General features: G+C 63.7%; 1 protein-coding gene across 2 annotated transcripts; it reads right to left on the reverse strand.

Moving 5' to 3' along the window:
- Positions 1-1,210: 1,210 nt before the first annotated feature.
- Positions 1,211-19,615, reverse strand: NADSYN1 (NAD synthetase 1). 2 transcript variants are annotated; one of them, XM_070427118.1, is made up of 21 exons: positions 19,502-19,615; positions 18,350-18,410; positions 18,078-18,194; positions 17,251-17,304; positions 16,844-16,933; positions 15,458-15,509; positions 14,863-14,951; positions 14,557-14,674; positions 13,426-13,557; positions 12,758-12,832; positions 11,734-11,858; positions 11,454-11,502; positions 10,659-10,761; positions 10,057-10,225; positions 8,863-8,998; positions 7,639-7,745; positions 7,307-7,438; positions 6,955-7,024; positions 3,925-4,053; positions 3,268-3,444; positions 1,211-1,481 (listed from the first exon to the last, which is right to left on the reverse strand). In XM_070427118.1, exons 1-21 carry the CDS (start codon positions 19,584-19,586, stop codon positions 1,431-1,433), a joined length of 2,121 nt encoding a protein of 706 aa, XP_070283219.1. In that variant the 5' UTR covers positions 19,587-19,615; the 3' UTR covers positions 1,211-1,430. The 2 variants fall into 2 exon arrangements, with proteins under 2 accessions (XP_070283219.1, XP_070283220.1); XM_070427119.1 differs by lacking the exons at positions 1,211-1,481; positions 7,639-7,745 and having other exon boundaries at positions 3,352-3,444.
- Between the last annotated feature and the right edge of the window lie 1,724 nt (positions 19,616-21,339).

A 21,339-nucleotide genomic window follows, 5' to 3' on the forward strand; every position in this document is an offset into this window, starting at 1 on the left:
GGTTTGAGCTGCAACCAAGGTACGTGCCCTTGACCCGGGAGCAAACCCGGGACCCTTCAGTCTGTAGGTAGACGTTCTATCCCAGCCGTGGGCAAACTACGGCCCGCGGGCCGGATCCAGCCCGTTTGAAATGAATAAAACTAAAAAAAAAAAGACCGTCCCCTTTTATGTAGTGATGTTTACTTTGAATTTATATTAGTTCACACAAACACTCCATCCATGCTTTTGTTCCGGCCTCCGGTCCAGTTTAAGAACCCATTGTGGCCCTCGAGTCAGAAAGTTTGCCCACCCCTGTTCTAACCACTGGACACACTGGCCAGGGCACCTTTGTGGAGAGCGGCTACAGCGTTTGGACAGGTTCAAGCCTCAGACTAGTGAGAGGGCCCAGGAGCCTCCGGGCACAATGACAGCCAAAGGCTGTGGCTGTGAGCTTGACCTCATGGTCCGAACCCGTGGTCTCAGGTGGCTGAGTGATGTGGGCTGTGGGAGGTGCAGCAAGTGCTGCCAAAACAAAGCTCGATAGAGTTCAGGGGCAGGTAACTGAGTGGATTCGAAACCCACGAGAACGTTCTAAACATCTTGGCCACGCCCTTACTTAGCCTGGTGGGAACTGCTGTAAGATACAGACTCGGCTTGCAGGCCGTGGCGCCGTCTCTCTGATCAGAGGGCAGCGTCCCACCCGGCCCCAGCTTTATCTCTTGTCCTCAATCCTTCACCCCCCTCAGGCTCACCCCTGGCCGTGCTGAGCGCGGCGCACACCTTCAGCAGTTCTGCCTCATCGGGGTAATTACAGCGTGGTTTTCGCTGTGTCCTTACTGCCTGCCGTTCCCCAGCGCCCGTGTCTGCGTCACGGCCGGCAGGTTGGGCAGCGTTTTATTTCAGGCGGGAGGGGGGGTGGGGGAGTGAAGGTGCGGCGGCCTGAGCACCACGCCTGTCAGCCGTCCCGCGGGCCCGGAGGACGGGCATGTGTCCCGGCAGGTTCAGGTGCTCAGATGGACATGACGACGGCCAAGGAACACGTGAGGGAGCAGAGCCCCTTTAGAACGGAGGACGGTGCCGAGTCAGGAGCGAGGGCGCAGGAGGGGAGATGGCAGGAGGGTGAGCAGCGGGGAGCACCGTCCGGGACCCTGCCGGCCTCCTCCCTCCCATCCTGGTCCACGTGGGCCTCGGGACACGCGGAAGCTCGCGGACAGAGAGGCCGGGAAAGCGCTTGCTTCAAGGGTTAGAAATCACCTTCTCTTTATTTCCGCCTTTTCTTAAGGAACTAACTGATCATGTTTCAGCCTCTCCTTGAAACATGAAACTGGACTTGATGCTCCCCCTGCCCGGGGCAGGGAGAGGCTGGGCGCCTGCTCAAGGTCACCGGCGAGGCGGCCGTCCCACGGGGGATCCTGGCGGCGAGGGGCCCTCCACGTGGGGCCGGGCCGGGGTCAGTCCACACCGTCCAGGCCCTGCCGCTCCCTCCTCTCCAGCTGCAGCACCTGGAAGGAGGAGCCTGTGAGAACCGTGTCCTGGGCCCACGTGGACGGTCACGCTTGGACGTACAGGACTCACGGCAGAGGGGGCCGCGGCCGCGGACTGAGAAATCGGGGTGTTGCACGGCGTCCGCCAGGATCTCTCTGTGGTCGGACAGACGCGGGCACAACACCCCACATCCGTGGTCACTGCCCAATGGGGGAGACTGCCGGTGACTCCGGCTTCCCTGGCGTGGCTCCTCAGGTTTCTACATCTGCACGGCCTCCGAACCCCATTCCATTCCTGATCTGGGGAACCTCCGCTGAGCGCATCAGGGGGGGAACCAAGCCCGGCCTCACACTAACTCCGTGTGGGGGGGGGGGGGGGGGCGTGTCCTGGGCATATGGGGCGTGTAGCAGCACCCCGGGCTCAGCCCCCGGGCCGCCCCTGGGCAGGGTAACCTGAGCATCTCCAGCTGCTGCCGGCTGTCCCCTGGGGAACGCCCTCCTGGGAGCCACGCACGGAGCGCAGTGTGGGCGGCTCCAGCCTCAGTTTACCCCTGAGATGCCCCATCACCGGGCAGGAAGGGGGCTCCCCAGCCCCATTCTCTCGCCACAGCGCCTCACGTCCAGTGTACCCTCTGCTCCCTGCCAGCTGTCCTTCTCCTGCCCCGGCTAACCACATGCACTGGGGGGTGGAGGTGGGGGTCTAACTGCGGTCTGTCGGTCTGTCTATCGCAGAAAAGGGAAGGGGGGGCCTATACCTCCTTTTCAATAATCCTCACCCGGGGATGTTTTTAAATATTTTTATTTTAGGGAGAGAGAGAGGGAGGAGGAGGAAGGGAGGGAGGGAGACGTCGATGTGAGAGAGAAACATCGACCAGTTGCCTCCCATACGCGCCCCAACCAGGGATCAAATCTGCAACCTGGGCATGTGCCCTGACCGGGCATCGAACCCGCGACCTTTGTGCACAGGATGAGCCGCCCGGCCAGGGCCTCCCCTGCTTTCTGTTGTTGACCCTCACCCGAGGGCACTGTCCATTGATTTTCAGAGAGAGAGGAGGGGCGTAGAGACAGAGACGCACTGATGTGACCCAAACTGGTTGCCTCACACCCGTGCCCAGACCAGGCCAGGGGATCGAGCTGCAACCGAGGTCTGTGCCCTTGACTGGAATCGAACCCAGTCCATGGGCTGAAGCTCCAACCACTGAGCAACCCAGCCAGGGCCTTGTGCCTTTTTTTTTTTTTTTTTTTTTTTGGTTAATTCTCACCCGAGGACATTCTTTCATTGATTAGAGAGAGGGGGAGAGAGAGGGAAAGACAGAAAGAAACATGGATGTGAGAGAAACATCCATTGCTTGCCTCCTATACACATTCTGACCAGGGCCCAGGCAGGGGAGGAGCCTGCAACAGAGGTACGTGCCCTTGACGGGAATCGAACCCGGGACCTTGTGGTCCACAGGCCGATGCTCTATCCACTGAGCCACACTGGCCAGGGCCCTGTGCCTGCTTTTTAAGTGGATGTTATCAACCCTCCCTTGGTCCTATTATTAATTAGGAAAAGGACGGACAGGGTGGTCTGGAAGCGGTAAGGCCAGTCGACCAGCACGGACAGTGACCGGCACCATGTCCATCCCTCGAGGGCCAGCCACTCATTCTGGGGAGCACGGTGCCAGGAACCACAGCCCAGCCCGGAGCAGGGCGTGCCGAACGCTGACGCCAGCCCCCTGGCCCTTTGCAGCAACGGGGGTGGCAGGTGCCGTCCCCCCCAGAGCCTCTCTGGCCCGGCCGCGGCGCCGCGCTGCCCGCTCACCTGGTTTTCTATGCAGCGGAACTGCCAGGGCCAGCCCACGTGGTAGAGGAACGGCCGCAGGTCGAACCTGTTGTCGTCGGGGCTGTAGCTCTCGGCGTGGTACGCGGGCGTGAGCGTGGTCATCTTGTGTCTGTTCACCGAATACTTGGAGAAGAACCGCTTCACCTTGTCAGCCACCTGGCGGCGGGAGGCCCAGCGCTTAGAGACCCGAGGCCGGGGCTGCGCCCGCTGGGTCCCCGCTGCCTCGCACGGCCCGGAGGCGGGAGAGCACTGGGGGGGTGGGGCTGAGCTATAACAACGTGGGTTCCCACAGCAGCGCCGGGAGACCTGAGCGGTCCCGGAAGCTCTGGCTCACCAGGCTGCCCGGCGGTTCCTGGGGACCTAGTGAGTCCGACAACGGGCCAAAAGTGGCGCTGCTCCGACCTCAGTCCGCTCTCCCCACGGAAGGAGGCGCCTGCTGTGGTGGGTGAGCCCCTCCCAGGAACGTGGCCGGGGCAGGGGCGGTGGGCGCTGGGGACTGGACGGGGGTGTCGGTGAGACGGAGCGTCCTGGTTTTAGCTCACACTTGCCCTGCCAGTCAAACCCGCCGCTGCCAGGTGACCACCTGCCCTCACCCCCAAGCCCCCCAGTACCCCCCTGTGAGCGTCAGCGCGGTACCTGCCGGGGGGTGCAGACGTCCCTCCACAGGTGCAGGAGTTTGCAGAACATGCTGTAGGGGCCGGTCTTGGCGATCTTGCGGAGCCTCCCGTAGACCGAGAGCTCGGCGTACGTCATCCCCATGTCCTCCTGCGGGGAGGGCGAGGCGGGTCAGAGCCGATGCTGAGAGCTTCCTGGGAGACAGGCACGGGACCAGGGCCGGGCCTCGGTGCCCGACACCGACGGCGGAGGAGGAGGCCACTTTCAGAAAGCAGGGCGGACCTGCCGGCCGGGGGCTCTGGGTTAGAGCGAAGTCCCGATGCGCCAAGGTTGCGGGTTCGATCCCCCGTCAGGGCACATGCGGGAGTCAACAGTGAATGCACAGATGAGTGGGACACAAAGTTCCTATCCCTCTCCCTCTCCCTCTCAAGTCAATTTTGAAAATTGAAGCCCTAGCTGGTTTGGCTCAATGGATAGGGTGTTGGCTGACGGGTCCGGGGTTTGATTCCCAGTCAGGGCACGTGCCCGGGTCGCAGGCTGGATCCGCAGTGTGGGGTGTGCAGGATGCAGCCAACCAATGACTCTCATCACTGATGTCTCTCTCTCTCCCCTCTCTCCCTACTCTCTGACATCAGTAAAAAATAGTTTTAAAAAGTGAAAACTGAAAAGACGAACCGGACATGTGGCTTGGAGGACTGCAGCTGCAGGCCCTCAGAGGAGCTGCTCCGGCCCTAAGCCCCGGGACCTGCAAATTGTGAATTTATTTGAAAACAGGCTAACCCTTGCAGGTGTAAGTAGGATCTCAGGATAAGATCAGCCTGGGTTGGAGGTGGGCCCTACATCCAGGGCAAGGGGCCTCATCAGAGACAGAAGAGGAGGCGGGGGAGAGGCCGAGGCGACCCGGCCACCGCCCAGGGCTGCCTGGAGGAAGCAGGAAGGCAGGGGACAGGTGCGACCACACGAGGACACGGACACGGCACGCGGCCAGCTCCCTGATCGCGACAGAGCAGGTGCCAAGTCAATGACAGACGTTTGGAAACTCTCAAACTAAAATGAGATGAAAAGTAAGATCATCCTAAACAACCCACAGGCCCAGGGAGAACCCGCGGAAAACTCGAGCGCATCCTGCAAAGAGCAAAAACGAGGGCCCCGCTCAGCGAGCAGGGGCTGCGGGGAGACCGCGCTCGGAGGCTGCGCTCAGACACCTGCCCTCACGAAGGGGATGGACGGCCTCGTGCGCAGGGCCTGACCCCCTCCCCGCGCCCCCCCTCCTGATACCAGCGGGCGTGGAGGGAGGAAGGAAATCGGTGAAACAGAACAGAAACGTGGAGAAAACCGACCGTGTAGCCCGGCCCGCACGGCTCAGCAGTTGAGCGTCGACCTGTGAGCCAGGAGGTCACGGTCCGATTCCTGGGGGGGTCAGGGCACAGGCCCGGATTGTGGGCTCGGTCCCTAGTGTGGGGCGTGCAGGGGGCAGCCAGTCCGTAACTTTCTCATCCTTTATGCTTCTCTCTCCCTCTCGGAAATCAATAAAAATAAAAAAAGAAAATTGTGTTTCTAGACACTGGCAAGGAGCCTCCAGAAACAAAATTCAGAAAACAGTTCCATTTTCAACAGGACCCAGAAGAATTACTTAACAAGTGAACTGGACAAAACAGTCGCACGGTCACTCTGAAACCTGCAAAATGTCGTTGGAAGATGAACAAGATCTCACTACAGCCCAGGAGACCGAACACGTCAGGACGGTGACTGACCTACGGTCCACGCCTGCGCCAGGCAAGTCCGCGCTGGGCTCGCTCTGTGGCAGAAACAGACAAGCTGATCCTAAACTCCACGGGGAATGCTATGGACCCAGAATTCCCAAAATTATCTTGAAAAAGAACCAGGCGGAGACCTCACAGGCCCCCATTTCCACACGTGCCAACGACAAGAGCCACAGCCGTGGAGACCGGGTGGGACCGGCGTGGACGCGGACGCAGAGAGGACGGGACAGAAGCCAGAGCAAACCCGCTGATCACAACGTCGCCGCGACGAGGCAGCGGGAGACAGAGCAGCCTCTGCAGCAAGTGACGCTGGGACCCCTTCCTCACGGCCCTCGGCAACGGACCCGGCGAGTCACAGACGTGAGTGCGAGGCCAGCCCTCTCCCGCTCCCAGGAGAGGAACAGGTGTCCCTGTGCCCCCAGGGGCCGCAGCAGGATGTCAGCGGTCCCGGATGTGACGCAGGCCCGGCCCCGCCCTCAGCGCCCGCTGCAGCCCAAACCAGAGCCTGGGACCCCCCAGCCGGGCCACGAAAGGCAGCCGGGGTGGAGGGGCAACAGTCTTCGGTGAGGTCGCCCACAGGCGTGCAGACACCCCCCGCCGTCCACTCCTCCCTGCCCACTCCCCTCGCGTCACCCCTGCTTCCAACCTCCGGACGGCCGAGTCCAAATGTCAAAGGCCAGCAGTGGCCGCACCGCCCGGGCTCCCAGGCCAGAACCCCAGCAGTGGAGCCCGGTGCCCCGGGCAGGAAGGGGCTGCGATGGAGCCAGGACACACACGCCCGGCGCGGGGACAGAGCCCCCATGTGGGGCGCGGCTACAGTGTTGGGCCAGGTTCAAGCCTCGGACTAATGAAAGGACAGGGTCCTCTCATTGCCACGTGCAAGTCCCAGCGGGAGGGCAGGGCCCTCCCAGCACAATCATAGCCAACGGCTGCGGTTGTAAGCTTGAACCTGTGGTCCGAACACGTGGCCCCGAGTGCCTTGTGATAGAGTTCGGGTGCAGTAGTTAAGTGAGGTTGAAACTCACGAGAACGCTGTAAACAACGTGATCACGCCCCTGCTTTGCCTCGTGGCATCTGCTATAAAATAAAGACACGGCTTGTGGGCGCTGGCGCTGTCTCCTCATCAGGGAGCAGCGTCCCACCGAGACCCAGCTTTCTTTCTCTTATCTGTCTTTTCTCAATCCTTTCACCCCCCCCCTCAGGGTCACTGAACCAGGCTGAGCTGGCGGCACATAGGCGCCCGGGGCTGAGTATGCCATGGCCGTGCCGGCTCGTCACACCACGTTACCTCGTCCGTCTGGGACACCTGTCCGTCGGCCAAGGGCTCCAGCTCTGCGGTGGCCGGGGCGGCCAGGATGCTGCGAACAAGACAGGCAAGTCAGGGCGGCTGGACGCTAATGAAGGCACAGGTACCACCAGGCTCCCCTCTCAGCAGGAGACAGATGGACGGACAGAGCGGGGGATGGGCAATGGGGGATGGGGACCAGGCGGCAGGAGCCTGGGGAGCAGGAAGGAAGGAAGGGGTGCCTGGTCGCGGGACCCCGAGTGCTGGCAGAAGGGAGATGTTGTCAGGCCGCCGGGGGCTGGGAGGGGGGGTGGTGGCTGAGGGGCTAGGGAGGCCGGGCTGGCGGGGGACCCACCGCTGCAGGGCGGGGAGCTGGAAGCGCTCGAGGCAGAACTCGACGAAGACCCGCAGGTCCGTCTTGCTGATGCCGCCGATGGGATTGATGTCGGCGCTGGAGCAGTCGTACTTGGTCAGGTAGCCCAGGAGGCTGCGCGAGAGAACACGGGGTTCCGTGCGGCCGACCCGAGGGGTGCGATTCGCCCAGCGCGGCGGCCTGGCATCTCCGGGACTTGGCACCCCCCGTGCAGCTCACAGAACCGGCAGAGGCTGTGGAAACACCGCTGTGGGCAGCACTCACCCTCCAAGATCCAGGAGCCCAGGCCCCTCCCACGCCTGCGGCATACACACCTCTCGTCCACGTTGGCGGACCCCAGCACCAGCAGCCCACCGGGGGCGCCCCGGGCCCACAGGCTCAGCTGAGCAAAAAGGTAGGCGACGACCATCCTGAGCCGAGCCTGACGGCGGGAGGGGAAGCATCACCGTGTGTGGGGCACGTGCAGGGCGATCCCATCACGGCTCGAGAGGCCGCCCCACGCAGCCCCTGGAACACGGGACAGTCGAGGCTCTCGGCTTCCTCGCTCCGGGGAAGGCGGCGTGCGGGCGCCCTGCTATGCCTCCTGGGCTGCCCATCTCCACGGGGCTCGCGGGCGCTCGGCGGGGCCGAGTCAAAGGCGGAAGGGCTAGCCCAGTGATGGCGAAGCTTTTGAGCTCGGCGTGTCAGCATTTTGAAAAACCCTAACTTAACTCTGGTGCCGTGTCACATAGAGAAATTTTTTGATCTTTGCAACCACAGTAAAACAAAGACTTATATTTTTGATATTTATTTGATATATTTAAATGCCATTTAACAAAGGAAAATCAACCAAAAAAATGAGTTCATGCACTGGGTGCGTGCGTGCGTGTGCACAAGGGGTGGGTGTCATAGGTTCGCCATCACTGGGGTAGAGCCTGGGGCCGAGTGTTGGTGGCGGGACTGGGCTGCACAGTGGCCGGGAGGAACCTGGCCGCCTCGTCTGCTCCCTCCACACTGGCCTCCCTGGAGGAGGGGAGGCCGCCATGCCCAGCGGAACGGCCGGAGCTCAGGGCAGCTGGCCAGCGTCCAGCTCCCCGAGGCAGCCACTCACCGAAGATGCAGAACACACACACACACACACTGTGCACACACACATACACACTGTGCACACACACACACACACTGTGCACACACACACACACACACTGTGCACACTCCCATCTCACGCTCACACCAGTGCCGATTCACACCCATACACCCACTCCTGTGCACACACACTTGTGCACTCACAGATGCTCACAACCCACATGCACACTCACAGCCTCACCTCACTCGCACACTTTCAAACTCACACATATGGTTGTGCTCACACATACCTTCACCCATGCACCCCCTCAGACATGCTTACTCTTGCACACTTATACTCACATGCACGCCGTCTCGCACCCTGACCCTTACACGCTCACACACACACGTGCACACGCCGACTGGGCCCTGTCCGGGAGGCCGCATGGTCAGTGTCACGCGGGGACGGGACGGGGCGGGGCCGGGAGGCGCACCTGCACGTTCTGCAGCGCCAGGTTCTCCTTGCTGCTGCCCCCGTGAGCCGCAAACAGAGGCCTCTTCCCCGTCACCAGGCTGAAGATGCTCATGACGGCCGTCACGGCGGGGTCGATGCTGAGGCCGATGTGGTGGCTGGAGGAGAGGGCGGGCGTGAGGGGCTTCGGTGCACGTGCACGAGGGGTGGGTGTGGGGTGTGTGTGTGCACAAGGGGTGGGCATGAGGGATGTGCATTGGGGTGGGTGTAAGGGGCATGTGCAAAGGGTGGGCGTGAGGGGCGTGTGTGCGTGTGCACAAGGGGTGGGTTGAGGGGCGTGCCTGCGTGTGCACAAGGGGTGGGCGTGAGGGGCGTGTCTGTGTGTGCACAGGGGTGGGTGTGAGGGGTGTGCCTCCATGTGCATGCGGCAAAGCCCACAACACAAAATCCACGCCGACCACTACAAAGTGCACGGCTTGGTGGCAGCTGGTGCGTCCACATGCTGTGCAATCACCACCTGTCTCGCTCCAGAACTTTCCATCACCCAAAAGGAGACGCTGGACCCCCCAGCTATCACTCCCCTCTCCCCTCCAGCCCCGAGGACACCCTGTCCACCCCGTCTCTCTGGCCCTGCCTCTTCGGGACGTGTCACGGACGCGGGTCACACGGGGCCGGCCCCTCCGTGTCTGGCTGATCCTCGGCACCACGTCCTCACGGCCGAGGGCAGCAGGTGCCAGGCCCCTTCCTCCCGGGGACCGGACAGTGAATCCACTGCGAGGAGGGGCCGTGCGTGGCTGTGACGGGCACCGGGACGTGGCGCACCAGACCTGAGCCCTGCATGCGGTCCCTCGGGCACCGGGCTGCAGGGGGACGCGGGCAGCCTCCCTGAGCTTGGCACACAGGCGGGCGGTGCCCTCTGTCCTAAGAGGCAGAGTGGGGGGGCACTGAAGAGGCCCTAGTCGCCCCGCTCTGGAGAGAGGCCCCGTCCCCTCCTTCCTCAGGCACAGGGGCCGCTGGGGGCGAGGGCAGCCCTGCAGCCGGGACCTGGGCGGGAAGGGGGGGGAATCGGGCAGCTGGGATGCGGGGACACGGACACACGGGCCCCTGGGACCTGGCTCAGACCACGAGGCAGTGACCCCTGCTTGACCCCGGCTGTGAGCTTAGCCACAAACGTGTCGCGGCCCCCGGCCCTGGCCACCACCGGCGACCCACTCACCTCCCGATCTGCTGGGCCAGCTCCCGGGCCCTGTCGCTGGTCTCCTGGGAGGAGTTCTCGCTGGCCATGTAGCAGGTGGTCAGCAGGCGCCCGCAGAGCTCCCGGGGGTCCTCGGGGGTGTAGCCGGCCTCGCTCACGAGCGTCCGGACGTCGGCCAGCACCTCCTGATCTGAAAGCCGCCGCAGAGGGTGGCAGCCGCGCGCTGGGCACGGAGCCCGTGGAGCCCGGGCCCACCCTCCCATCGCCCTCCCCTCGCCCTCCCCATCACCCCGGGAATCTCGTCACCCCAGCAGCACTGGTCACCCCTGCTCTTGGGTTGTGTTGCTAAGGGGACACCGATGTCGACGCAGACGGAGGATCGGAACTGGGGTCGCCCGGCCCGAAGCCGTGCGCTTTGCACTGGCCACGCTGACACACAGCTCGACCGGCGTCTGACCAGGAAGGGACCTGAACGGCCTTGCTGTGCCCAGGCCCCGGGCGCGAGGCTGTGACAGCTCAGCACGTCCGCAAAGCCCCCGGCATCCCGGGACCCGGTTCCCCTTGGCTCCACCCGGGGCAGCGAGTGCGGATCCCCCACCCCCCCAGCCTCAGGTGCCACCTACTTCCGTTCCTCACGGCCTCGCAGACCTGGCGGCACATGGAGTGGACGAGGCAGGCGGTGGCCGCGCTGTCCAGGCCGCCACTGAGGGGCAGGAAGAACCCCGCCTGCAAGGGGCCAACCAGACGCAGCCTGAGCCCAGCCTCGGGGACGCGGCACCCAGCCCTGCCCTGCCCCCCGCCAGCCTTGACCAGCGCCCACAAAACTGCGCGGGCGTCCGGCTTACAGGGCGGAAGAGGGTGCCCTGCCCTGCACACCCCACGGTGGGCTCCAGGGGCAGGGCCTTCCGCGGGGAGAGCGGCCAAGGGTCACTCCACAGGCACTGGAGACGGCATGACCCCAACGCTGGCCACACACGGAGCCCCGCCTCGCGTGCCCTGTGGCCCCGGCCGTGCAGACCGAGCTCCTGACTACATCCCAGCGGGGAAACGCTTTGCCTGGGTTGAGTTTAAAAACCAAACATTGGGCCCGGCAGGCACGGCTCAGGGGGTGAGCATCGACCTATGAACCAGGAGGTCACAGTGCGATTCCCAGTCAGGGCCCAGGCCCAGGTGTGGGCTCCATTCCCAGTAGGGAGTGTGCAGGAGGCAGCCGATCCATGATTCTCTCTCATCGTTGATGTTTCTCTCTCAATCCTTCTCCCTTCCTCTCGGAAATCAATAAAAAAAAATACTAAAATTTAAAATATAGTAAACACATATTTAAAGAAAACGAACAGCCAAACAAAAATCACTCTCCTGCACAGAATCGACACAAACCAGTGAGGAGTAGGTCGGCGGGCGCGGCCCCAAGGTCTTACCTGTTGGCTTCGTCTTAAAAAGTCCCAGAGCCAGCAAGCGGGTCCGAGGCTGGGGGGCAACAGGGGGAGTCAGGTGTGGGGTTTGGTGCCTGGGGGGCAGGGGGTCCCTGGGGGGAGGGGAGAGGACAGGGCCTCTGTCCCGAGGCCTCCGTGGGAGCACGCTCAGAGCTGGGCTGGCACCCGGTGCCGTGGCTGCAGCGTCCACACCATCGGCCCCAGGTGTGTGGCCGCCTCCTAACAAGGGCTCCCCAGGCGGGTTCTGAGAACCAGCACCGCCCACCTGATCTCCTCGCCGACGCTGTGGTATCTCCACTCCACGGGCTCCGACAGCGGCTGCAGCAGATCTTCGTGGCACGAGAGGGCGAAGTCCACCTTCACGCGGGGGTAGGGGCTCGCCCTGCTGGCCTGTGGGTGGAGTTGGGCCGGATGGTGACCCGGTGCCACCTCAGGGCCCCACGCAGGCTGAGTGGGACTCTATCCGCCACTGGGACGCACGTCAGAGCCGCAGCAGGCGACCCTCCCACCCACTGGACGGCCGCGATCGGAGAGACCGACGGCACCGTGTCGGCGGGACGTGGAGGGGCGGAGCCCGCGTACGTGCACGGCCGGTGGGGATGCAGGAGGGGCGGGACGCCGGGCAGGGCCGTAGAAGGGCCCCGTGACCCAGCACTCCGTGCCCGGCAAGACCCCGGGAGAAGCGGGAACTGCGCCCATGAGAACCGGGGCCTGTGCTCCCAGCCGCACGTTCGTCCCGGACAGAACGTGGGAACAGCCCACACGCCCGTCTACAGACGAGGAACAAACAGCGCGGTCCAGCCACGCAATGGATGTCACTCGGCCAGCAAGAGGCACGGAGCCCCCACACGCTGCCACGTGGATGGAGCACGAAAGCATTCTGCTCCGTGGGAAGCCAGTCCCCGCACATGGCCGTGAGGAGGCAGCTGATCCATGATTCTCTCTCATCATGGATGTTTCTCTCTCCCTCCCCCTCTCCCTTCCTCTCTGAAATCAATAAAAATAAATTTTAAAAAAGAAATGGGGGGTGGGAGCGGCCGGAGAGGTCAGTGGGGGGAAAAGGAGACTTATGTAACACTTTACACAATAAAGAATTTAAATTTTAAAAAAAGAGAAATGTTCTAACACTGACTGTGGTGAGGCTGCATAGTATATGCAGGAATATCCTAAAACCACGGAATGCGCTGAGTCAGTGAACTGTGTGGTGTGGGAAAGACGCCTCAATAAAGCTGTTGTTTAAAATAAAGCGTCTGGGTCTCGGGCCAGCGCCCTGCCAGGTGCCCACGTACCGCCAGGTTCCGGGAGGACATCTCGGCCCGGTAGCTCCTGACGTCCTCCAGGTCCAGCGTGGCGGTGAGCACCTCCTGCGGGCGTGGGGGGGTGAGTGCCTCTCGCCCACGCGCCGGTCGCCGCCCCGAGGTAACAGGTGCGCCCACTGCACGGGGTGGAGCCCCGTGGCCCTGGACGGGCGGTCAGGCCGGGACCCGCCCCTCCCGTCGCTCACGCGGGCACCCGCAGAGCCGAGTGGGATCCTGGGCATAATGGCATTCCTGCCCGTTTCGGCAGTAACAGCCTTCGCCCCTCTGGCTTCCCCACACGGAGGCGGACGACGCAGTCCCCGGACCTTCCCCTCTGCTTCCTTCCCTCTAACCCGCCCCGATCGCTCCAGGTCCCCGCCAGCCGCGGACTTACCCACACACGCCCGCCACACGCTGCGGGGGCGGGGGGACCAGGTCGCCCCCTCTCGTTACTACAGGGCCTCCTCCTCCCACAGCTGCACGGGGTCCCTGGCCGCCCAGCGCCACTCAGGGCGACGCTGGTGGTGCGAGTGGGGGCGAGTGCAGCGGGTGGAGGGGAACCGCCAGGCAGGCGCCCTCAGGGCCCCACTGGACACCCCGGTTGTGGGGGACAGAGCCCCGCGGGGAAAGGGACCCCGCAGCTCCCGCGCGGCTCTCACCACGTCGTCCAGGGAGAACTGGGATCCCTGCGCGAACACGGCGCCGTTCATGGCGATCATGGCGCAGCCGTCGTAGTAGAGCCGGTCTCCGTCGCAGCCCTTCTGGTTGGCCAGCAGGTAGATGCCGCCGTTCTGCAAGGCGCAGGCCACAGCTCGTCCGCGAGGTCCCTGCCGTGGCGCCACCGGCCCGCAGGCCGCAGACCCCGCCCCCGAGCTCACTGCGTGTCCCCAGGAAGAAACGCCCGCGCTCAGGAGGCCCACAGCCTGTGGCCACCGCACTTGGCCTTCTGGGGTCCCAGGCAGGACGTCAGCGCCCGTGTCCCCCCAACAGCCCCGCGGGGGGCGCTGGCATCTCCGTCCGTCAGGAGGGGACACGAAGGTGCCGAGAAGACAGACCCCGTGAGGAAGCCGAGGTCCTGACCCAGCTCAGCTGATGCAAGCTGTCCCGCGAGACACCCAACAACGCGCCTCACTGTGTCGCCAGCAAGAAGGCAGATGGCCCGGCCGCGTGGCTCGGCCATGAGCGTCCACCAGGGACCAAGAGGTGGCCGGCTGGATTCCCGGTCAGGGCACATGCGTGGGTTGCGGGCTCCATCCCAGTAGGGGGCGTGCAGGAGGCAGCCGGTCCATGACGTTTCTCTCTCTTTCTCATCAATGTTTCTATCTCTCTCTCCCTTTCTCTCCAAAAATCAATAAAAACGTGTTTTTTTTTTAAAAAGAGTGAATGTGTGGGTGGTCCCTGGGCTCCACCACGAAGCCAACGGCAAATGGCTCAGCCCCGTTCTCAGTCCCCATGTCACTTGTCCCAAAACACCGTGCAGTGGGTGAGGGCGGGTGGCGGACGCTGGCGGGTGAGGGCGAGAGGCGGAGGCTGGCGGGTGAGCCCCGTGCCGGCTCCAGAGGGGATGTCACAGCGCCTGCCTCACAGGGTGGATGCCAGGGCTGAATGAGGTCGGGCAGGCGGCCCCCAGCCGAGGAGCGAGCTGCTTGCTGAGCGCCGGCCGCACTAGCAGGACTGGGTGGCCCTCGTGTGTGGGCCACGCCCTGTGCCGGGCGCTGGGACTCGGGCGAGTGCGAGACACAGCGCCAGCCCTGGTGCCCGCGTGCTCCAGCGTCCCGGCCGGTGCCTACCTTGGTGGTGGCCATGGTGACCAGGTCCACCCTGGCGTGGGCTTTGCGCAGCACGTGGTGGCTGCCGGAGGCGTTGGTGAAGATCTCCACGCCGTCCAGGCCCATGGCGATGTGCGGGCTGTGGGCAGAAGCGGGTGAGGGGAAGAGACCGCTGTGCCCCCAACTCGCCTGCCCAACCCCACACGCTCTCAGGCGTCTCCTGTCTCCGCAGCCCACAGCCAGGACTCCCGACGGTCACAAGTCCCCGTGCTCCCGGCTGGCCGGGCAAGGACGGGCCCTGGAGACGCGGGAGGCAGGCGGGCTGACCTCTGCAGCGTCCAGAGCTCCTCGCAGATCTCGCTCCCGATGCAGGTGTCCCGCGTGGCCAGCACCGCGTCGCCGAAGGGCACGGTTTCCTGCAGGTGGGACAGAGCAGGAGACCATGGCCACTCCTGTCTGGGCTGTGAGCTGCCCTAGGACCCCGCATTCCCCGGGGACCGTCATGAGGCCGCTGTTCTGCTTCGAGGCCTAATGCGCCCTCAGCTTGGAGCCCTCCCAGCCCAGGTGGCTGGCGCAGCTGGCACCTCCCTGCTGCCCCTCAGGGTCACCAGCCGGAGCCGGAGCCGGAGCCGGGCTGGGAGCTGCCCGGAGCTCATGTGGCTGAGCGCACGGGATCAGCTCTGCAAGTGCCCCGGGCGTCATCACGGCTACAATGACAACAGCTCTCACTCGTCCAGGGTCCCTCCAGGCTCCACCCGGCGCTGAGCGCTCTCTGCCTCCTCCATGCGCCTATGCACTTGGCCTGTCACTAGGGAGTAGCCCGTCCCCGGGTCAGAGATGGCCCAACCGGGCTCACGGGGGTCCTGCCACTGTGACTGTGACGGGAGGGCTCCCGCCCCACAGGGTCCCCCACCGGCCTCACCTGCTTGGTCACGTCCTGGATCATCCGAGGGAGGAAATACTCCTCCGTCTGCCTGCAAGGGAAACAGCGGGGGCCTGAGCCGCGTGGTCGCTGCCGTCTCTCCCTCTCCCTTCCTCTCTGAAATCAACGAAAACATGTTTAAAAAATGCAGAAGCAAGTGAACCGGACGGGGAGCAGGGCTCGGGCACCGGGCGGTGCAGGGGGCCTGGCTTGTTATCAGGCTCGTGGAGCTATTGGTGACGTTTAAAACCGAATCTATCTATCGATCTATAAAAGCCTGATATGCAGTGTCCCCTCGGGAGTTCAACCAGGAGACGGAGTTCAATCGCTCGCTATGACCTGCTCTGTCCACCAGGGGGCAGCGTGGAACGAAGGAAGGCCCTGGCCAGCAGCCAGCAGCCAGCAGCCAGCAGCCAGCAACTGGGGAAGGAAGGCCCCAGTCAGCCCTGATTGCCGGCCAGGCCTAGGGACCCTCCCTGTGCACGAATTTTGTGCACCAGGCCTCTAGTTCTTCCATAAAAAAGCAAAGTAGCTGAACTGTATAAAGGAGTGAACCACTGGACGACTCTCACAAGCACCTGCACAGGAGCCGGCTAGGGAAGCACGCATGCATGACTCCGCGTGAGACACAGCGATGGAGCCCGTGCTGGGAGGGTCCGCCCCCGCCCCCTGCTGGGGGCAGGAGGTGGGGCGGGAGCGTCCCCTCTGCCCGCGGGTGCCGCCTGCACCAATGCACTCCACCGCCCAAAGCTAAGCACCTAAAGGCGAACACTGTGCTGTGCGTTATTCACACTGCAATGAGGTTAAATGTTATTTGATATAATAATCCTAAGTCCTAATTGTTCTGGTTAATCCTCACCCGAGGATATTTTTCCATTGATTTCTAGAGAGCGTGGATGGGAGAGAGACAGAGAGAGACACATCGATGTGAGAGAGACACATCGATCGGTTGCATCCCGCACGCACCCCTGACCAGGCCAGGAGCTAAGCCTGAAACCCAGTTTGCCCCGGGGGACATGTGACCTCATGTCTGCGACCTTCCGGTTGTCACAAGTGGACAGAAGTCAGGGGCGGCCAGGGAGGCAGCTGCACACTTCCTGTGGGAGCACAGCCCACAGGAGCACCGCCCAGCCCCGAGCAGCAGGGCTGGCATGGGGAGACCCTGACACACAGGCTCGCAAGATGGGCCGGGAGTGGGGGCCGGGACGGGTGATGCCCTGTGACAAACTGGCTGCCACTTAATCAGCAGCAGCTAAATGCCAGGGGCTGGGGCCGGAGCTGTGGCCGAATTCCGTGGTCTCCCCCACGATCCGGACGGTGGCTCCTCCGGGTGAAGACGCCTCACAGACCCCGGAGGACACACCTGCACGTCGGACAGGGACTCACCGGCTCCTGGACCACGGGGTGAACCAGCGCAGCTCTCGGTAGTTCCCTTCGTTGGCCAAGGCCATCTTAGGTCTGATGAGCAGGATCCTCCTGCAGGAGGGGACGGAGTGCCCCTGAGACCACAGGCCCGGTCACGAGGGCAGCCCACGGCCGCCCGCCCGTCCCGGAGGCTGACACCAGCGGGTGTCGCGCCGCGGGGCTGCGAGGGGCAGGGGGAAGCCCACCCCCCTGCGACGGACCTCCCTCTCCAGGGCCCATTCCCCAATCCTCATCCGTGGTCTCTAACACCCCAAGGAGCCGTGTCGGGGGCAGGGGCCGGGAGAGGCAATGTCACTGGCATCGCCTGCCTGGTGCCCAGGACGCCCCCGGGGATGGATCACAGCCCCGCCCGGAGCCCGGACACCCACCTGTTGAGAAATATCACCCTGCAGTTGTAGCGGACGTTACGGTGCATCACGGGCCTGCGGGGAGAGGGCGCCTCACTAAACACACTGAGCCCCTCCCGTGTGCTTCAGAGAGACCCCGTGGCCAGTCACAGCAAGAACGAGGATGAGGGGGAGGACGCAGGCACGCAGATGCCGGGGGAGGGGAAGCAAAGGCGGCCATGTTCACGGGAGACAGGCGGAGCTGACATAAACAGACGCAACCCCGGGCCCACCAACGGGCCTGTTAACGTGTGGCCCAGACCCACACTAGGACAGCACCAGGCCAGGCCCACCTGTGACCTCCACCCATGTGACCTCCACCTGTGGGCCTCCACCTGTGGCCTCCACCTGTGGCCTCCCCCTGCGGGCCTCCACCTGTGGGCCTCTACCTGTGGCCTCCCCCTGCGGGCCTCCACCTGCGGGCCTCCACCTGTGGGCCTCCACCTGTGGCCTCCACCTGTGGGCCTCCACCTGTGGGCCTCCCCCGGCGGGCCTCCACCTGTGGCCTCCCCCTGCGGGCCTCCACCTGCGGGCCTGCACCTGTGGCCTGCACCCATGTGACCTCCACCTGTGGCCTGCACCTGTGGCCTCCCCCTGTGGCCTCCACCTGTGGGCCTCCGCCTGTGGGCCTCCGCCTGTGGCCTCCGCCTGTGGGCCTGCACCTGTGGCCTCCACCTGTGGCCTCCGCCTGTGGCCTCCACCTGTGGGCCTGCACCTGTGGCCTCCCCCTGCGGACCTGCACCTGTGGCCTCCCCCTGCGGGCCTGCACCTGTGGCCTCTTTCTTTGCTGGCCCGTCATCGGTACTTACATCCCCACGTCGCAGAGGATGTCCTGAGTGACTGGGGACTCCAGGAGGGCAGCCAGGACTTGCAGAGAATGCAAGAGGGTGTCCGACTCGTAATAGTGATCCCAGCACCCGTAGCCGCTGCCGAGGGAGGGGACAGAAGGTGAGGCGGGGACAGGGGGACGCAGCCCATGGGCCAGTCAAGTCAGAGCACCCAGGTGTGGCCCAGGTGCGAGGCTGCGGACACCTCCCTGTGCCCCCACCCCCACCGCCGTGTTCCCGAGTTCTGCTCTCACCATATTTCCAGCTCTGGGCCCAGCCGGTACCTTGCTCCCTTCTGTTTGGCGATTTCGATGCCTACATGGACAGAGGGGGGGCAAGGTCAGCACCTCCACACGCGGAGGCACCGACACCTGCTGCAGGGGGTGTGCGAGGCCCAAACCAAGCAACGCACGGAGGGCTCGGCGTCCTGCTGGCCCGGACGCAGGTGGAGGGCATCTCCGACACCTACACCTGCAGGACCTGAGACAGGGCTGACCGGGCACCCGGAGGAGGAAGTGACTCCCTGGTCGCTGATTAACGAGCGATGGGGAAGGCCCCGCCCACGCGCGTGCGGGGAGAAGGCAGCACCTGGAGGCGCAGTGAGGGGCAGGCACCTCGACCCCTGGGCTAGCCAGCAGCGCCCAGCACAGTCCGGGAGGGGCCAGCTGTGTCCAGGCGGCTCTGCCCCCTCCTCCCCCCAGATCACCCCGACAGATTTGCTCTGAGCTCTGCGGAGATGACAGCAGGTCGGTACTGAAAAGTATAGGAAGGATGAAGGCCCGAGGCACCTGGCGGATGGGCGTCCTCCTGGAACCATCCGTTTTCACTGCTCCTGGCAGCCCTCCTGCCGGCAACGTGCACCAGACAACCCGCAGGCCACTCCCACCGGGCTGCCCAGGGAGGTGGGCAACTGACCCTCACCGGGGAGCCAGCACGGCGGCGGCCGGAGCGACCCCACCACCCGCGACCACACCTGGTCTGTCAGCCTGAGACTCAGCTTTTTCCCCTTCCCTCTGGCCGCTTCTCCCAACGCCCACCCCAGGCGGGTCCTGGGCACCAGGACCACCCACGTCGGACACGGCACGGCGCCCTCTCCCCGTACACCGCGGGCAGCTTCACGCTGGGTGTGACACGCGGGGCCCCAGACATTCGCGGGCAGGTGCGCCCCAGCCCCCCCTGCACGTGCGGGCGGACTTTCTGAGCAGGTGTGCGCGCCGCGCGTCCCAGGCGCCGCCCCGAGGAGGACGCGCACGGGCCGGGTCGCTGCCCTCACGGCCGCGCGGCTCCCGGGCTGGGCTGTGCGTCCAGGGCCGGCCAGGCCGGCCGGAGGGGACCTCAGCCCCTCGGCCCCTCGCTGCCCCAGACTCACTTTTATAAAAATGGACATTTTTATTGCCACGACTCACTCTTTAAGATCCTTTGCAAGTTGCCCTCGAAGTCCAGAGCCCACTGGTTGAGCGCGCAGGTGGCCACGGTCACCTTCCGGCCCATCCTGTCCTGCTGGTCCTTCTGCCGGGCCCGCCCCGTGGCCCCGCCCCGCCCGCCAGGCCCCGCCCCCAGCCGCCCGCCGAGACCGCGCATGCGCAGGCCCCGCCCCCAGCCGGCGATCTCGGCCGCGCATGCGCAGGAGAGGCCCCGCCCCGGCAGGGGGACGCCGGCCCCGGCCCCGCCCGCTGCACCCGGTGTAGGGCAGCCGCCCGGGTGCGCGCCCCTCTGTTTACCCCGGCGCCCCCCCAAACGGCGCCTCCCTGTGCCCCTGCGCTGGATGCTGTCCCCGCAGCGCCGTTATCAGAGGGCGGGAAGATTTCACAACAGTTCACCCCGGGCTTTAGCGTCTGTTTGTTAAGGGGGGGCGGCTGTCCCTGTCCGTGGCTCCCCTGGCTGCCATCTTTGGGGACCCATGGATTCCGGGGAAAGACAGTCAAGAGTCCAGCCGAGGGGAGGCGTCCTTGGGGGGGCGGCTCCTCTGTCCTGGGGTTTCCCTCTCCCGGTGGGAGCCCCGCGGAGGCCTCGGGAGGGCTCGGCAGAGTCTTCACTGGGGTCCCGTGTGCCCTCCGGCAGGTGGACCCACGGAAGTGAGGGTAGGGGGCGGGTCGTTCTCTGGTCGGTGTCATCTTTAAGGAATGCCACTGAAGAGGGGCCAGGACTGTCTGCAGCAAGCATGTCAAACTGACGGCCCGCGGGCCGCATGTGGCCCACAAGGAATGTTTTTGCGGCCCAGCCAATAGAACGGTATGTAGGAAACGTTTTAATAAAAACTTTGTAACCTAGTTTTTACAATATCCTCTTATACATCATTATTAATAATGAACTACAACGTTCGCTAGCGACTGGTGATTATGACCGTGTTGCGTTCATTTTCCTTACGCACCTTACGCGCAAGCGCACCATTTCTCTCCACTAATGCCAGCAGCAAAAATCTTAGCAGCCGATGGCCACGTCATTAGTCTCGGACTGACTTGTTGGGTGTGCGCAACAGGAAATATTTCGCTTTCGGAGAAACAGAAAAATAGGTTTATTTGCGTGACGCTTATTTCTTTGTGCAGTTAGTGTCTGGTAAATGAATGTTCAAGAAAAAATGTTAACTTTTATTACAATGTTCTATTTTATGTTGATGACTCATTTATCTGTATTCAGCATGTCTCTATCGAAATAAACCGACGTTTCTATGAAAATGGAAGCTTTTGTTTTTTGGCAGCCACATCCACTTAAACCTTGTGTATTTGGCCCGTGGTAGCCTTTGAGTTTGACGTGCTTGGTCTGGAGAGTGTAAATGATTTGCTCCCAAGTGTCCCTGGTGAGGGAAAAAGAGACTTTGTGATTCAGTAGCTGGCAAGAGCCGTCATTAATTGCCAGGTGGCTGGGTGAAAGGTTGACCTGGTCTCAAAGTGTCACTCCACAGGTTACTTATTAATCACGGAGACACCTGGCACCAACCACCTGGACCACGCAACCCAGCTGACCCTCAGCGGTGGGACAGAGGGGCCTCGCGCTGCCTCCCGCCGTGATGCAGGGAGACTCGACACCGTCTGTGTAGCGGTTACCCTGCCCCGAAGTGCACAGCCTCAATGCCAGGGCGAGGGAAACGGCCAAACCCCAAGCGAGAGACAGCAACGAACACTGGCCGTGGCTCTCTACGCTGTCCTGTCGCGGAGGACCGAGAAGATGCAACAAAGCGAGTTAAGAAGGCGGGGTCCCCGTTCCAGATGAAGGCAGGCTCAGGAGCCATGACCACAAAATGCAC

Source organism: Myotis yumanensis, unplaced genomic scaffold, assembly GCF_028538775.1.
Source record: "Myotis yumanensis isolate MYYU_CA2020_CCGP unplaced genomic scaffold, mMyoYum1.0.hap1 SCAF_10, whole genome shotgun sequence".
NCBI lineage: Eukaryota > Metazoa > Chordata > Mammalia > Chiroptera > Vespertilionidae > Myotis > Myotis yumanensis.

Bases quoted from the DNA above. Each gene is read 5' to 3' on its own strand.
- NADSYN1 (XM_070427118.1), bottom strand. From the start codon at position 19,586: ATGGGCCGGAAGGTGACCGTGGCCACCTGCGCGCTCAACCAGTGGGCT. The intron at 18,195-18,349 runs GTGAGAGCAGAA...CTCCCTCGGCAG, and splicing joins GGCCCAGAGCTGGAAATATG to CGGCTACGGGTGCTGGGATC. The intron at 3,445-3,924 runs GTACCGCGCTGA...TCCCGCCGCCAG, and splicing joins ACGTCTGCACCCCCCGGCAG to GTGGCTGACAAGGTGAAGCG.